This window comes from Oculina patagonica, chromosome 6, assembly GCF_052425735.1.
Source record: "Oculina patagonica isolate OP01 chromosome 6, crgOcupat, whole genome shotgun sequence".
Classification (NCBI taxonomy): Eukaryota; Metazoa; Cnidaria; class Anthozoa; order Scleractinia; family Oculinidae; genus Oculina; species Oculina patagonica.
Genome location: NC_135763.1, coordinates 1,689,077 through 1,705,933, shown reverse-complemented (window position 1 = coordinate 1,705,933; position 16,857 = coordinate 1,689,077). Strand labels below are relative to the sequence as shown.

General features: G+C 39.4%; 1 protein-coding gene and 1 long non-coding RNA gene across 3 annotated transcripts; one reads left to right on the top strand and one right to left on the bottom strand.

Annotated features, from left to right (window-relative positions):
* The first annotated feature begins 1,410 nt into the window (after positions 1–1,410).
* Positions 1,411–2,653, top strand: LOC144658782 (uncharacterized). Its single transcript, XM_078519247.1, has 2 exons — positions 1,411–1,551; positions 1,655–2,653. The coding sequence occupies exons 1-2, from the start codon at positions 1,463–1,465 to the stop codon at positions 2,487–2,489; spliced, it is 924 nt and encodes a 307-aa protein (XP_078375373.1). The 5' UTR covers positions 1,411–1,462; the 3' UTR covers positions 2,490–2,653.
* A 5,498-nt stretch (positions 2,654–8,151) lies between these two features.
* Positions 8,152–16,611, bottom strand: LOC144656093 (uncharacterized). 2 transcript variants are annotated; one of them, XR_013571255.1, is made up of 7 exons: positions 15,678–16,611; positions 15,392–15,492; positions 14,622–14,712; positions 14,270–14,330; positions 13,278–13,373; positions 9,178–9,292; positions 8,152–8,445 (listed from the first exon to the last, which is right to left on the bottom strand). It is a non-coding gene; the product is annotated as an uncharacterized LOC144656093 (long non-coding RNA). The 2 variants fall into 2 exon arrangements; XR_013571256.1 differs by lacking the exon at positions 13,278–13,373.
* Between the last annotated feature and the right edge of the window lie 246 nt (positions 16,612–16,857).

Here is a 16,857-nt window from a genome sequence, read left to right as displayed (position 1 = left end):
GCAACGACCGTTAAAAAAGGCATCGACCGTTAGTTGGAATGACATCGACCGTTAAAAATGGCATCGACCGTTAGTTGGAATGGCATCGACCGTTGAAAATGGCAACGACCGTTTACGAAACGGAAATTTGCGTCGGCGATCTAGCCTGTGGGACGGCTGTACACAGGCTATCGGCGATCATAACGCCGTTATATCACAGGCAGCCCAGGCTCTGGCTTCGTTAAAATATTAAATTTGCAACGGTCGTTGTCGTTTCGACTCAAGCGATCGAAAAATATGCTTCATAAATCGATGAATACCTATTGTCGATTGTGTTGTGTATTAAATATACTAAAAAGAACAAATTGTGTATCGCCATACAGCTACGATTTTAATAAACTACAATAGGCCTTTCGACCTTAACGGTCCTCTTCAGTGTAGTAGGTCCTCTTCAGTGTTGTGTATTACGTAGGGGTCAGATTACGCGTGCAAGCGACAAATGAACATTCTACCCCTCCCTACAGTGCTAGGCGTGTGCGACCAAAAGACATTCCCATGCGACTTGTGGGTATTTTTAGTCTCCCTCGCAGGCAAAAAAATTTTTTGGGATCACTTTCTTGGGGAGCTTGGAAACCAGGCTTGATTTGGTAGCCGAGCCTTCTCCTCACAATGTGCAAAATTTTCATAGAATATCCACTGAAACTTGATGTTTGTTTAGAAATGTCAAGCGATTCAAAAAATGATTTTGGTTTTCTAGTTGACAAAATATCCGAACTTCGGTATACCATAAAATCGCTATGTTCTCGACACAAAAATTTTTTGGCTCAGCCCGGAAGTGAGCAATATTGAAACAGAAAACCTCACACAAATGAATGAATGGATGAATATCTCTATTTACTTTAATAACCCAATAAGAATATTCGATGTTTGTTTAGAAATGCAAAGCGATTCTTAAAATTATTTTGGTTTCTAAGTGGACGAATTTTTCGAGCTTGTGCATACCATAAAATCGCTAACAATACACCCGCTCATCTTTATTTCGATGTGCTACACAAACAAGACGGATCGAAATCCGCCAATCACAGCCCACTAGTATGACCTTCTGAACTAACCTGCGATCAGGCGTTATTTTTTTACGGCGGAGGGGTCAACTTCTTCTTCCCTCCGCCGCGAAAAAAAGAAAGCCTGATCGCAGGTTACTTCTGAACTTGTGGGCTCATTTTGCATGAAATCACCACCGGCCGGAAATGAGCCCACAAGTTCAGAAGGTCATGCTAGTGGGCTGTGATTGGCGGATTTCGATCCGTCCTGGATCCGTCTTGTTTGTGCAGCACATCGAAAGATGAGCGGGTGGCAGCCGTTTTTAGTGTCGTCACGCAACATTGGGGAGGAATGTTGCGTGACGACACTAAAAACGGCTGCGAGGAGACTAACTTCTCGTCTCAGCTGATTTGCAAAGAGCGTTTGAATTGATTTTCCTTCCATGGAATTGTCAAACAATGCTAATATCGCCGACGAACCTCCGAAGAAGAAACCTCGAAAGTCGAATGGCAACCTTATGGCACGTTTATGGTAAGCTATTTCTTTCGTTTAACCGTGCTAGATCGATTTTACGTAAAAACCAAATGAACAAGAAGTAAATTATAGATAATGATTCACTTTCCTATTTTTGTAGGTTGTCAAAAAACTTTGAGATTGTCAAAGATTCGCTAACAACTTTTGCCGAGATCATGTCGAGGTACCAAAGCGAGAAAGACAACGTAAACTTTGAACTTTCTCGCTCTGATGTTACGGCTCTGGTGAGGCAGTTGTTCGGAGGAGAAGTGTGTGCTTTTTACCCTAGAGGACACGATGGGAGACAACATCTAGCATTTCGAAATCTCGGTCTGAAAAGCAACTCCGCATCTCGGTCTGAAGCAGAAGTTCCGCCACTGCATGGATGGATTGAAAGGGGAAGGTCCGAGACAGAGGCCAATTTCGTGAGGTTTACTGGTTACAAGGTAAATGGATATGACCATTCCCTTCTGCTCACAGTAAAAAGTGATTTATCCTTTTGTATCACCGGAACGAGCGGAACACCGGCAAGTATCGATCAAGATGCTTTTGGATTAACCCCTGATAATTCAAACATGTCTGTTGACCTACCAAGCATTTTGCAGTGCCTAAGTGGGCTCCTCTATCCCTGCCTTGGGTTCAACAAAACTAGTCACCACTCTAAGGTACTCAGGCGTCCGAACGAAGAACAATCTGTCATTGAGATTGACGTGAACGGTGATGCACGGCTAATTTCTAAGGCCTGTGAAGTTATCACGAAAAAAAAGGATGGTTTTTGTAAGTCATGTAATCTGGCAAAAAAACGTCTCGGTAAACGTAAGGCCGAGTTCAAAAACATTAAGTTTACTAAGAATTCAGTCTTGAGCAAACAGGAACTGTGCTTGAAGCTGGATATGGTGACCAGGGAGAAGCGAAATGCGGTAAGGAGGTCAGGAATACTGAAAGTTAAAATTTGAGGAGGAATGCATGGGGGTTGACAGCGTACAAATGTCACGTTGTAGTAGTCTGTGTAGGCCTGTCACCTGCTTTTTACTCCATTTGTCGCGAAACTCAATGCAATTTTTGTCGCGCCGAAGTTGCATAAAGTCGCCGCGATATCGCGGCGATAAAATCGCCATGAAATCACAGGTACCCAGCTCCAGCCGTCCGACCACATCCGTGGGGGCGCGCGCACGACCTCCCCCCCGCTTCGTGTTGTTCCGTCCCTCTCCTCGTGGTCACTCGTCCGGGCCCGGCCCGCCCCCGCTCATCGCCCCCAACCGCTCATGGGGTGGTCGGTCCCCCGTCGGTTCCCCCCTCCCTTGCCTCCCGGCCTATGAAATCACCTAGAGTTTGCACGCGTGAAAACTAGCGGCGATAAAATCGTCGCGATATCGCAGGAGTTTCAAACCTGTTCGAAACTTGATGCCATGCTTGATGCAACTTTGGCGGGACAAATATTTGTATTTAGTTGCGCGACAAAAATCGCCTGTGTAAACGGGCCTTTAGTTTTCTATCTTCAAACCACGATGCGAGCAGCCATGTTTGTTGTGATACGACCGCAAGTGATTCTGGTCTATGGCAATGATAGGCCTTGCAGATTTTTGATTTCATTTTACTTCTTTTGCTTTTCTTTCCATTTTTTTTTTTTCAAATTTAGTTTTCGGCTTAATAATTTTATAAAAATATTTTTTTTTAAAAACAAAAGAAAGTGAAACTATTACCTCCTTCTTTACGTCCTGTCTGGTGGGCCTCCGCTTCGCGCCCGTGTTCGTCCCCCCCCCCCCGGGTTGCCGTGCGGCGGCGAGTGGCGTCCGGTCGCCCGCGGGCCCCGCTCCAACGGCGGGTCGCTCTCGGCCCTCCCCTCTCCGCCTCCCTTGGTCCGGGGGCAGCCCCCTCCGCCCGCATGGCGCCGCTCGTGCGCCCTCACTCCCCTTTTTGTGGCGTGGTCTCGGGGACAGGTGTGGGCGAACGATTGTTCGTGCGGCGGGGTCTCGGGGTGACAAGCATTCCAGACATATTGTGTTCACGCTTAAGAGCGGTGTATTATTTTCTATTTATTTATTTTTATTTTTAAACTTTTTTTTTTACAATTTGATACCAATTTGACTATGCCAATCTTAGGCCACCATAGTTTTCTTTGTTTGTGAAAATTTTTGTAATTTAAGTAAGAAATATCTTACATGTAGACTAAAGTTCCATACAGAAAAAACAACTTGCTAGACAGATTAGTTGCGAATAAGAAAAACTCGAAGTTTCAGTGGCACTAATCAATATGCAAGTTCAAATTGTAGAAACTTGTGTGAACGGTTCCTTATTCTAATCAAGCAGTCCATTTCGGCAAAACTTCTTATTTCCCAATTTCACAGCTGAAAACACTTTCTACAGGAAAGTAATTAGTTTTTCCAATCATAAATAATCTATCTCCTTACCAAACTTATCTTCCTTAATTTACAGTTCTTTCTAAAATTATCTATTTCTAAGTTTCCAAGCCGATTAACAATACATATACAGTCAACTCCCTCCAAAACAGACACCTTCGGGACCGGCTCCAACTGTCCGTCTTAGAGAGGTGTCCGTCTTATAGGGAGTTCAGTTACAGTAAAATGACTGAAAACGGCAGGGAGGGGACCAACACCAGGTGTCTGTCTTATGGAGGTGTCCGTTAAGAGAGAGTTGACTGAAATCATTTCATTTGAGGCTAAAAATAAAATAACACCGATGCAAGGATTCTTTTGACTGGCTTAATGCTAGTCTTCATTTGAAGTAATCATCTGTTGTAGTTGGAAAGCTGCCAATGCGAGTTCACATTTTCACCTGCGAAAAGTAAGGAATTTTGCTGATGATAAATTAATGCTCGTCAGCACAAATCCACTCTCCGCAGATGAATGAATAATTTGAACGCTCTAGCCCGTTTTGTTTTACTTCATTAGTCCATATTTTAGATATACAATTGGTGTCATAGGAACACAATTTTGAGATAGTAGATAGCCAATGAGGCTCGTAGCGCCGAGTTGGCTATAACAATCTCATATCCAACAAGCGCGAGTGGAATAATTGTTTTATTAAAAACACCCAAAGAATTTCAATATTTTTCTAGCTCCCAAGTTGTTTTCGTTGACGTGTATCGGCTACCATATTTGTGATCAATGGTATATGAGCCAGTCATACACTATTGTCTGTCAACCAATCAAAATGCAGGAATTGCAATATACCATTGCTAGTTTTAAATAAAGGGCAGCAATAGACATGAATTGCATACAAGGGGGTTAGCGCAACACAAATCGCATGGCAAATGTGGCATTTTTGAATTTTACGGACAGTTTCCTTGTTCCTGACGAAAAGCTCATAATACCTTATTATAGGAATTTAACGGTACATGTAATTAACACGAATTTCAAAAATTCGCGTTTATTTCATGTACCTTAATTTACGTCATTGTTAATTAAAATCACACTATTTTCCAGCATTGTTATTTTAAGACACCTTTATTTCCTGAAAAGTTATGTTTAAACGACATCTACTTCTCCGTCAAAGCTGCAGGAATAGCAGAGGCAGTGGAAAGCACAAGGACGGGATGTGTTCCATCCCTGGATCCATTCATTTAATATTAGTCACTATTTGGTCTGTTTAAGTATCTTTGTTGTGTATAGTTTATCAGAATTAAACCTCAAGTTCTGTTGTTGGACGTTGTTGTTTTGTCTTTTAAATAGCGTAGCTATAGGTTGCTATAAAAATTACTACGCATCAAATTCGCGTTAATTAACTGCATGTAAGCACACACCACACAAGAATTCGCGTTAATTAAATGCATGTTAACATAAATTTTCGACAATTCGCGTTAATTTTATTACGCGTACATTTTGTTCGCGTTGTTAAAATGTTTCGTTATATTCCTATAATAAGGTATATTCTTTTAAATTAACTCGCTCATTACGGAGAATATCGTTCTTAAAATCGAGGACTTCATTATATAAAGGTTCGTTAAATCAAGGTTCTACTGTAATTTAATTTTAAGATAATAATTATTTGTAATCAAGATTATACGATTAAGCTCCAAGGGCACTTTGATTTAATATTATTTTATTGCAATTCTAACACAACTTACAAAACACACAAAAAAACTTCGATTTGTTTTAGGCCATCCCCTAGTCTCCCTCGCAGCCGTTTTTAGTGTTGTCACTAAAAACGGCTGCGAGGGAGACTAGCCATCCCCATTCCCCTACTTTTCAGTGGCAGATCCACACCTTCATGTAAGAGAGGGGGGATCATCTAGATTTCAAGAATAAGAGGGGGAGGGGGCCTGCTCTCGAAAATAATTTTTCTCAGCCAAACAAGCCAAGGTTTGGTTTGAAAATAAGGTGAGGGCCTGGGCCCCCGGGTCTCTCTACTAGATCCGCCATAGCCTGCAGAACAGGCGGTTAATTTTGCGGGTCAAAGCGCGAAGTGAGAGGTTTTTAAATCGCCTACTCTGCAGGCTAGATCCGCCACTGCTTTTGAACAGTAACCAATGAATGAGTCCTAAAAAAGATACTACAGTAGAACTTTGGTAACTCGAACTCGGATAACTTGAACAACCCCACTAAATCAAACCGTTTTTCGTTTAATTCCCTTCAGAGTTTGAGTTACCGGGGTTCTGCTGTATTTAATATGCAATTCCACCAATCACAATCATACAATAAGAGAGCCTTAGGTATAAATTGAATTTATTTTCATTTGATTCATTATCTTTCATCTGTTACAACAATATTTCTGGGTTTCCTGAAAAAGGGAATCTAAATTTATTGGCAAATTATGTAAAAATCGTAGAAAAAAAACCTAATTTATAAATACAGTCAACTCTTGTTTAAGCAGACATGCTCTTGCGTCGTTTAGTGTCCGCAATAGTAGCCTGCGTAGCAGGCGTCTGAGTAGTTTTTGTAGCGCGCGTATGGGAGAAACGCGAAAGGCGCGAGAGGGCCACGCGAGGAAAAAATCGAGAAGACGCCTGCTCGGAACCCCCAAAAAAAATTTTTTTAAAAACAAGAAAAAAAAAAAAAAATTCTAATAAAAAAAAAAAAAAACCAGGGAGAAAAAACCTCGTATTTCAATCCGTTGGCACGCAAATATATAATAGTGAATGTGCTATTGCATATATTGCAACAAGTCTCGGGAAGATCGGCCGGGGATACAAGCTGAAAAACGTGAGGGACTTTCATATAGTCCATGCGGACGCAAACTCATCTTGAAATCTGTGTCTGAGGTTTTTGCTAGAGAATGTTAGCTAATGTTTGGGCAATGCGGCTACCGAGACGGCGGAAGGACGAGTCGCTGAAAGAACAAAGCAGTGAACAACACCGCTATAACATCTTTTCCTTCGAAAAGGTGGCGATGTGCTTCCCTCTGTTCGCATTTCATTTGCTCTGCAAATCGGTCAAAACTTCCAGCAGGCAGGACTCGAAAAGTTCTTCCTAGATGTTGTGCTCCAGTGTTACCATACATAAGCCTAATTTGCGATGACAGATAGAATACAACTCTCACATTTCCGATGACAGACAGATTTCTTTCGCAAAGCGACTAATTAATCCCTCGAGGCCTTCAGATCCAATCAAAATTTATGGGTTATTCCCTGGCGGCCATTCTAGCCAATGGGGTAATTTTCGTTCTCTCAGAGAACGAAAAAAAACGTATTTCGGGGGGTTTCCGGGCAGGCGTCTTCTCGATTTTTTCCTCGCGCGGCCTTCTCGCGATCGCGCACTCTTTTAAACGCGCTGAAAACTACACAGACGCCTGCTACGCAGGCTACCGCAATAGCGAAAGTCCGTAATAGCGGGAGTCATTTCCAGTCAATCCTTATTCGCCGGGGACCTGGATTTTGTCAGTAATAGCGAGTGTCCGCAATAGCGGGGTGTCCGCAAGGCGAGAGTTGACCGTACCTTAATCAGGAACGATCTACTTATATTTTATTTCAACATACATTCACATGAAATATGCAACTGCAAAGCTAGTTTAGTCTGACTGACTTCTTCAGTTAATTGTTATGAAAGAGTTGAATCTGGGATGACTTCATGTGCCACATATGAAAAATATCCCCTGATATCAAGTTCCAACCTGTTTTATTTATTTTTAAATTTATTTATGGTAAATTTAGTTATTATTTTTAACAACTATAGACTTAGATGAACAATTAAACTACATAAGATTTCAATGACATTGAACCCTGTACATTTACATTTGTAAAATTTTTAATGTAAATGTGTATGGCCTGGGGTCATTAAACCATTATGTAATGTGAATCCTCATCTTTCTCTTAAAGTATTTGCTAAAAGTATTTTGTCATTATAGTCATCAATGTTTATGTTTAAATTTAGTTTTTGTCATTTGGAAGCTGGTAACAAGGTTTACTTTTCATGCACGGCTACATGAAGTCATCACCGATTGAACTCTATTATCGCAACCAACTGAAGAGGTCATAGAGGAAACTGGTTTTGTAGTCACATATATTACATAAATGTGTGTTGAAAGTAAATGCAACTGCGATCTTTCCAAATCAAGATGTTTTTCGTTATGCTTTCTTTTCATATCAATTCTTATTGCACTATTTCCTATACATTTCTATAAATGTTTGTTCTGCAGAGATTTCAGTAAAACATCAAGGCAGTTGATGATTGTCTTTGTTCTCACTACTTGACTAATAAACAGTAGACTATCAATGTAAGGAGAAACCAGTTGTTGATCATTCGGTCTTCTCAGCAATGACGGGAATCTTGCCTGGGCCGCAGACATAGCATATTCAACTGACTACATGCAACTTCTTTAAGAATGTTAGTCACTGATCCTCTGTACTTCCCATTTGTAGCATACAGTTAGCTTAAATGTGATTCTCTCTACTGCATATTTAAGTATTGACGAGTTACATGAAAGAAAGTGTTAGGCTTGAATTTGGTTAAGAGCCTGCAAAGAAAGACGAAAAAACTGAAAATCTGCAATCAAAACATAGCATTTAAACAGTTTTAGAAAAATGGGTGACAAGTATCAAAAGCTGTGTTGAGCCACCTTAAGCAATGTCCAACTAAGAACTTGTATTGCTATTTTAGGCAGGGCAGTGTAAGCCATGACCCGGGGGGGGGGGGGGGGGGGCACTCCCTATTATGGCCTACATGGGGAGGCTCCGCCCAAAAGGGGTAACTTTTTCACGCTTCAGGTATATGAAAGGGTAGGAATTTCACAAATTAAGGTATGTGAAAGGGTAGGAAAATCTGTCATTTAGGTATTTAAAGGGGCCTTAAATAAAAATATTTCAAATAGATGCACCTTATGGCTGTATCATTTTAATTTATTAAACACTACATAAAAATGAGAATTTAAGACTTCCTGTTTTAGGTATATGTCATGTCATTTAGGTATATGAAAGGGGTACCTTTTTTCAAAAAAGGTATACGAAAGGGGTATCTTTTCTTTCAAAATGGTATATAAAAGGGTAAGGGGTTGGACCTCGGGGCGAAGCCTCCCCTTTTCAAACCTTTTCAAGTAGCCCCCCCCCCCCCCTCCCTCCAGGTTCAAAATCAGTGCTTTTCTCAACCTAGTGTATAAATGGGTACTGACAAATTTACTGCAGGGGTAACCACGCAATGAAATAGCAAAGATCCACGGAAAAGTGGTGATAACACAGATTGTAACAAATACCATTTTTCTTGTGTCCTCTATCTTCACACCATGGCATCATCTCTGCTATTTAGCAAGGAAATCATTGACACAACAGCAAGCTATTTGATCCTTGTCTGTGTACACAGGAACTCAACTAAGAAAAAAGATTTCCAATATTTTAATTTTTACACATCACTTAATAAAATGTCAGTCAATAGAGGCAAGCTCTGATGACAACACATTTATACCTAATTAGTATAAATCTACTAGCGTTCTATCACGAATGCTGTTCTCTGATTGGCTACGCTACTCACTATCTATTCTGTTGTAGGAGGTGAGTAGCGAAACAGCGTGCGGTTGTCAACAATATGGTCGCCGCTTTTTCGCTTTTAAATTGACTGTAGAGAAGGACTTAGATTTTTTACTATTCCAGGCGATGTTGGAGAAGATAAAGACTGTACCGAAATATGTAATGAAGATTTTACACGGTAAGAAAAGCAATTAATCATTTACGCTTTTCAAAGCGGGCGAATCTACAATTTTATAACATTCAGAGATGCGTTTCACCGAGACTTTTTGTGGAAATAAAGTTTAAAATGTCTTTGCAAACTAACACCGACAGTTTCTTCGTCCCATCGAGGAGCAGTAAAAGAAAGGCTAAACAGATTCGACCTGCAAGTTTTTTTGTGCATCAATAAGACTTGAATATAACAACAAAAGTGAAAGCAAATTCAAGGTTGCGGGCGACGCGTTCAACTTTTCATAAATTTCTTATCGTTCACGTTTCCTACATTTAAAACAACTTGACTTCCAAAGGGCCTTTGTAAGTCAGTCTATCTGTAAATTGTCATTTTACAATGAAAATCCGGCTTTTAGTTCAATTTCGAGCAAACGACGGTTTAAATAAATCGTGAATGAAATGCAAAGGCGCACACAGAAGCTAAACAGTGGAATGTGGTTTCTTCCTTGCGAACAACTCGTTAACTTTTTTTTAATCTTTTACGTTTTCAAATTTTAAAAAAACTTTACTTCCAAGGGCCCTTGTACGTCAGTACATCTTTCAATCGTCATTTTACAATCAAAAACTTGGCTTTTCCTTCAGTTTCGGGCATATAACGGTTTCAATAAATCGTGAATGAAATGCAAACGCGCACACAGAAGCCAATGCAATGTGGTGCAGTTGTTAATTATCCGCGTGTTTAATTGTGTGACTTATTGCGGGCCCAAGAAAGGCCCGCAACCCTAATCTTGACAGTGACCAGCAGATTGCGTTTTACACGTGCGTGCCACGTTAAATAAAAAGCGAACAGAAAACGGAAGTGGAAAATTTTGTTCTTCCACTAAGAACGATCGGAATGCGAAAAATGTGTCAATCACGACAGTTTGTCGTAACACCGGAAGAGAAAATCTGTTCTCCAAGAACGATTGTCACATAAGATATAGGCTTCTGTCACATGGAAGATTGCAAACATTACAATTTGCATACTTGTTTTACGGGTGTTGCTTTTGCGAAAATTTGCTCTGATTGTATCACGCGTAAACCACGGCAAAGCGAATGATTCCAACAACGGTTATTCTCGAGAAATTCGTTATAACACTGACAATATAGCGAGTTTATCGACCGAGGAAAATCACATCTCAATTCACACCGCGTGCTCGACTACAGTTCACTAAACTGTCAATCGGACAAAAAACAACTCTGACTGGTTCGCGGCCAGTTAGCGGCAATTAAGCATGATTTATCATTAATCGCGCCACGTTAATAAAAGGCGAGCACAACATAGCAAGTCTACCGACTGAGAAAATCACATCTAAATTCACACTGCCTGCTCGATTACACTTCCCAAAACGATAAAAACATGCATTCCTTGCGTGACGCGTTACTCGGGATTATTGTCTTTTGTCCATTTAATCATTTATTTATCGACACTGCCATCTAAAATTACGCACTCTCGTACCAGTAACTTTTCTAAGTGCGTCAAGGCCCGCACTTTCTAACCTATGGTTACCACTAGTTTACATCATTATTCAATAAAAACGAGAGCCTGTCTTGTTGATAAGTTTTGAACGTCTAGTAGATTTATACTAAAACAATAGCCCTTTTTACAGTTCCCGGCGCCATATTGGAATAGTAACCGCGCAGACATCAAAGCGAGGCTAGAGTTGACCCGCGCCTGAGCGAGAAGAGAGATTACAGTGAGGATTCGGCAATTTGCTCGTCTTTGTTCGCGTTTTTCGAATAATAATCGAAAGTTTCAATTCTAATATTACTCCTTCGTCATCTCCTAAGATGTAAGGAAAATATTGGACCGCTTTTGGCTGTAAAAAAGGCGAGCGAGCTTCTCACGGGTCTTCACTTGTTTTGGTTTCCCAAGGAGATCCAGCGAAGAAATCCAAGATGTAATCTGATAAAGCGCCAGCATGGTAAGGGAAATTTCTTCGTCTTTAAAGCAAATGTTCTTTTCTCAGATGATCATAACAGCAAAGGATATATACACAAAACGCCTGAGTAAGCCGGTGGGATTTACGAAAGGTTTTTAATGTGCAATGTTTACAAAACTTTTGTTTACTTATTTCTTATCACTAAAGATGATGTTGATAATATTTTACATCAATAATGCTCTACTGTTGACAAGTTTACAGTGAAATAAATATCCCAAATCAGGAAATTATTCCCAATTTTGCAAACGGTTTTTTTTTTAGTCGGGTAGATTTTTGGTATTTTTACAAGACTAAATTTAACAAAGAGTTACTTTTAGATAGAGTTTAATATTAGCTTAGTAAAATAAGTTTTAATATTATCTCATAGGCGAAGAGCTATCCTAGTAAATATCCTAGTATCCTTTGCTGTAATGATCTGAGAAAAGAACATTTGCTTTAAAGACGAAGAAATTTCCCTTGCCATGCATGCTGGCGCTTTATCAGATTACATCTTGGATTTCTTCGCTGGATCTCCTTGGGAAACCAAAACAAGTGAAGACCCGTGAGAAGCTCGCTCGCCTTTTTTACAGCCAAAAGCAGTCCAATATTTTCCTTACATCTTAGGAGATGACGAAGGAGTAATATTAGAATTGAAACTTTCGATTATTTTCGAAAAACGCGAAAAAAGACGAGCAAATTGCCGAATCCTCACTGTAATCTCTCTTCTCGCTCAGGCGCCGGTCAACTCTAGCCTCGCTTTGATGTCTGCGCGGTTACTTTTCCAATATGGCGCCGGGAACTGTAAAAAGGGCTATTACCGGTAGATTATTCGCTCTCGATTTCTATGTGTGATAGAAATCTCGAGCTCATGATCTAATTGTTAAATAGCACTTAGGAAAGCCTACAGCTAGCTTAGGTTGCTTGTGTTTATTAACCTTTTTCTTTGGAGTATTTCTACCTACAAGGCCTCACTGCCATGAAGACTCTACCACTTGTAACAAATTGTAAAGTCAAACACCGTCCTACAAATTGTATCTGAAAAGGAGGACCATGAGGTCATCCCTATTTAGGTCCCCTTACTAAAATTTAAAAATTTAAAATATCTATTGCGTAAATAATTAACAATCTAAAATTTAAAAATTTAAAATATCTATTAAAGATGATTTCCAGTCCGTACTGCGCAGACTCGGGGTTTGTTTACGTTTTTGTTTTGAATTCGTTGAAACGTTACACTTCGGTGACAGCATACATGACGTTTTTTTAGTCCGCCATTACAGTTCGTTTCGTTCAAGAAGTTCCGATGAGCTAAAACGTCGGTTTGAAATAGCGTCAAGGTTCTTCTACTCGTTATTATTTGTTCTGCAAGGATATCTGGCGTTAATAATGAAGAAAAAGGTAAGTTTGTCGCGGAATTTTTAGTTTTGCTTGTAAACATTCCCTTCGTGTGGGCTCACATAAACATTGCAGCCGAGATTGCGCAGTACGGACTGGAATTCATCTTTAAGTAAATAATTAACAATCTAAAAAATTAAAAATTTGAAAAACTATTACGTAAACAATTAGCAATCTAAAATTAAAAATCTAAAATATCTATAATAACTGGTACTTTGGCATATAATTAATGAATGTTCATCCAGTCCACAGTATACAGTCTACAGTATATCATTAATAACTACAGTCTACGGTGTATACTTTATTTTTATTTCATTATGACTCACCCAGAAAACTGCTGCTGTAGTAAGTCTTTTTCCTTCATATTAATTGTTCATGGAATGCTTTACCAATGTAACTGAGTCAACGATCGGTAGCTCAGCCTGGTAGATAAAAAAATACAATGAAGATTGACCATTTATAAACCAATCGATGCTGTTTTGCTATAAACAACACATTCTAGAAGTGAATACAACTTTCACTAATAAAAGAAATGCCATGCTTTAAATTAATGTTGCTTAGTAAAATGCATTATTTGGCTCTTTGGGGGTATATGCATACAGTTAAATCCCGATAACTCGAACCCTCAGTAACTCGAACCCCCCCTCCCATTTTTGTTTTCCCTTCAGGTCATTTTCTTACTAATTCTATCCTCGATAACTCGAACTCCCGATATCTCGAACCTTTTTCGACTTCCCTTGAAGGTTCGAGTTATCGGGATTCAACTGTATATTTTTTAACAAAAACACTTGGGGGACAGGGTACATAGTAGACTCCCTAGGATCCATAGGATGGGAACCACTCGGAGGAGGGGGGGGGGGGGGCTGAACCCACATAATATGAAAGGTGCAGGGATATTCATCGTCTCGCTTAGGGGTGTAAATTTCGGATTTTTGGTCTCGCTTAGGGTGTTCCAGGCAAAACGCCAATATTTTTAGCCATTATGGTCTCGTTTAGGGCTGTACACAAATAAATAAACAAATATATATTCTGTTCTTAGTTTTTTGGTATCTTTTAGGGGTCAACAGAAACTTAAGAAACACTTAGATTGGTCTCTTTTAGCGTTCTTTTCACAAGTTTCCATGAGCATCCCAGCCTTTTCATATAGGAGTCCCTCCGGGTGGGGTCCCATATTTAATGTTGTTTTAAGACCAAACATCATGTGATCACTTCTCTACTCCAATACTCTTTAAATTCCCAAAATAAGCTCTCAGGTCCTTGACCTTAAAAACAAGCGTAGTAAATTTAAAAGTTACATAGATTGTAATATTATAAATACCATTTTCCCAAGGTCCTCTATCTTCACACCACGGCATCATCTCTGCTATTTAGCAAGGAACCTATTGACACAGCAAGTCATTTGATCAGTAAAAATCTAGCACTATACAAGCTAAGGCATTGAATACCGTAAAATTCCGGTTAAAAGTCTGGTCTTATACAACTTCATAAAGGGGTTTTGTGTGGGCTAATAAGCAGATGCGCTTATATCCAGAAGGGCTTATAAGTGGAATAAAAAAAAAAAACGTTTTTAAACAAGCCACAGGAGTGTTGATCGAATTATGTTTTTAGTTTAAAAATGCATAATAAAGCAACAAGCATTGTATACTTTAATTTTATTTTTTATGACTTACCCAGAAGAATACTGGTGTATTTGTCTTTTGTCTCCACATTCATCATTTTTGGAATTCTTGACCTACACGAGTCAACATCCAGTAACACAGCCTAGAAGAAAAATCAACAACAACAAAGATTGACCATTTATAAATAAATCCATGTTGCTCTGCGGTAACAACACATTCTTAAATTTATATAGGTTGGCCATTGCTAAATGCTCCATGTTGTTTTGCTGTAAATATCTAATCTCATGTGAGGGGTGGTGAATGGTCCTTCAAAACATGCGTCTCGCAAAATTTTAGCCAAATTTCAGGGGTCTCGCCGTCTCGAATTTTTCTTTGACGCCTTCTCGGAGTCTCAATTTCTTTTACAAGGCTAAAAAGGTCTCTGGTTCGCAGAAAAGATATCAGTCTCACCATCTTGTGAAGTCTCTCAATTACCATTCGACACCCCTCATGTGTAGGGTATAACACAGATTAATACTAATGGAGTATAAAGGACTTTTCTGTCCAAGCAGGAGGCAGCATTCAAAGAGCTCTTTCAAACAAGCCTGGTAAGACTCTTTCCCAAGGGGCACTTTTCTAACACTCCAACTTTTCTTTGCTGAATATTTTCCCACAGATTCGCCTTTCCCTTGAACCCTACTAACTGCCCCTGTGTCTAAGGGGATGGAAAACCTCTGACATGACCTAATTTCTTGTTCAGATCATACATCATGCATGCAGGTACTTCTCTCCTGTAAAATCAAGTCCCATAAATTTAAAAACTGACAGATTTGAATAAATACCATTTTTGCAGGTCCTCTATCTTCACCCCATAGCATCTTCTCTGCAATTTAACAAGGAACCCGTTGATATAACAGCAAGTCCTTGCGCATGCCTGTGTACACTGGAACCCAAATAAAAAGAAAAAGGTTAAAAATTAAAGAAATGTATCATTATTAAAAGCAAACTTAATTAAGCCATACAATAGGCAATTTGGTGTTATTTTCAAGAAAAGCGGGTAAGCAAACTGTACATGTATGTAGTAAACTTCAAAGAAAATATTTGAATTTAGTGAAAATCGTCACTTACCGTCCGCCATCTTGAATTTGACTGCTGGTCAGCTACCATTTGTACTGTCGTCTCAAGAGTTCTTATATGAGAGACTCGGGCCCAGTGTCCTCACTCCTTTTGAGGTTTCCAAGCTGTGAACGCACACAAAATTTGTTAAAAAAGTACTTAAATGTTTTTAAAAAGAGAAAGAGAGACGTTTAGGGAAAACCCCTTCATCAGTCTCAAAGCAGAACATTTGAGGCCGATGAAGAAGAGGTTTTCCCAGAACGTCTCGCTCTCTCTTTTTAAAAACCGATTTAAGCACTTTACTAACATTTTTTTTTTACACGAATTGAAAGCCAAAGTGCTACACAGCAACACTTTATTTATCTCATCGGGCAAATATGAGTAAGATGTTTGGAGTTACCGAAATCAGTCCGAAGATGTTTCTGACGGTTTTCAATATTCTGAGATGTTCGAAGATGTCGAGTACACGATGTATAGACACTGCCGAAGTTGTCCGAAGCTTTACGAAGTGAGAGTACCTGGAATTTTGAAGACGTTAGCGACGTTTGTCGAATTTATTCTGTAATGTTCGGTGATACGATCAACGGAAGCTGCCGAAGATATTCGCATATGGAGACTTCGTGAACGATTTTTTTTAGATAAGTAAGATTATTTACTTATCATAGCACGTGAGCTAAGCCGAAATGGACCGTATCCTGGAAAGTAAAAATCCTATTTATCTACCAAATGAATGTAATATTTTTATATTATGCCTTGCGTCCTTTACAGCTAAAAGTGATTTATTTTAACCCAGGGCAAAAAGCTGCATCAACAACAACAGAAACTACATTGAAACTATTTAATGAATAACGATACAACAACAACTTAGAAAATGAAGTTACAAAATACAATAAAGGATACCAGTTTCCTGATCCAGACCTGTAAAAGATCTAAAAAAAAAGAAACAAGGATGAAAACAAAAGGATGTACGTGTACGCACCCGCGGTTTTGATACCAAAATGACACAAGAGAAGGCGCGAATCATAACCACTGTACCAAACATAGACCTACATAACCGTACATGGTGATACATGACCTTGCTGACTCTTACATGAACATTATTTACAGTTAAACACGAGTTACATAGCTATAAATTGTCAAAATAGCCCTGCATATCCTTAAAGAGTTAAACATGAATATTTTTTTTGTCTAG

Bases quoted from the DNA above. Each gene is read 5' to 3' on its own strand.
- LOC144658782 (XM_078519247.1), top strand. From the start codon at position 1,463: ATGGAATTGTCAAACAATGCTAATATCGCCGACGAACCTCCGAAGAAG. The intron at 1,552-1,654 runs GTAAGCTATTTC...CTATTTTTGTAG, and splicing joins AACCTTATGGCACGTTTATG to GTTGTCAAAAAACTTTGAGA.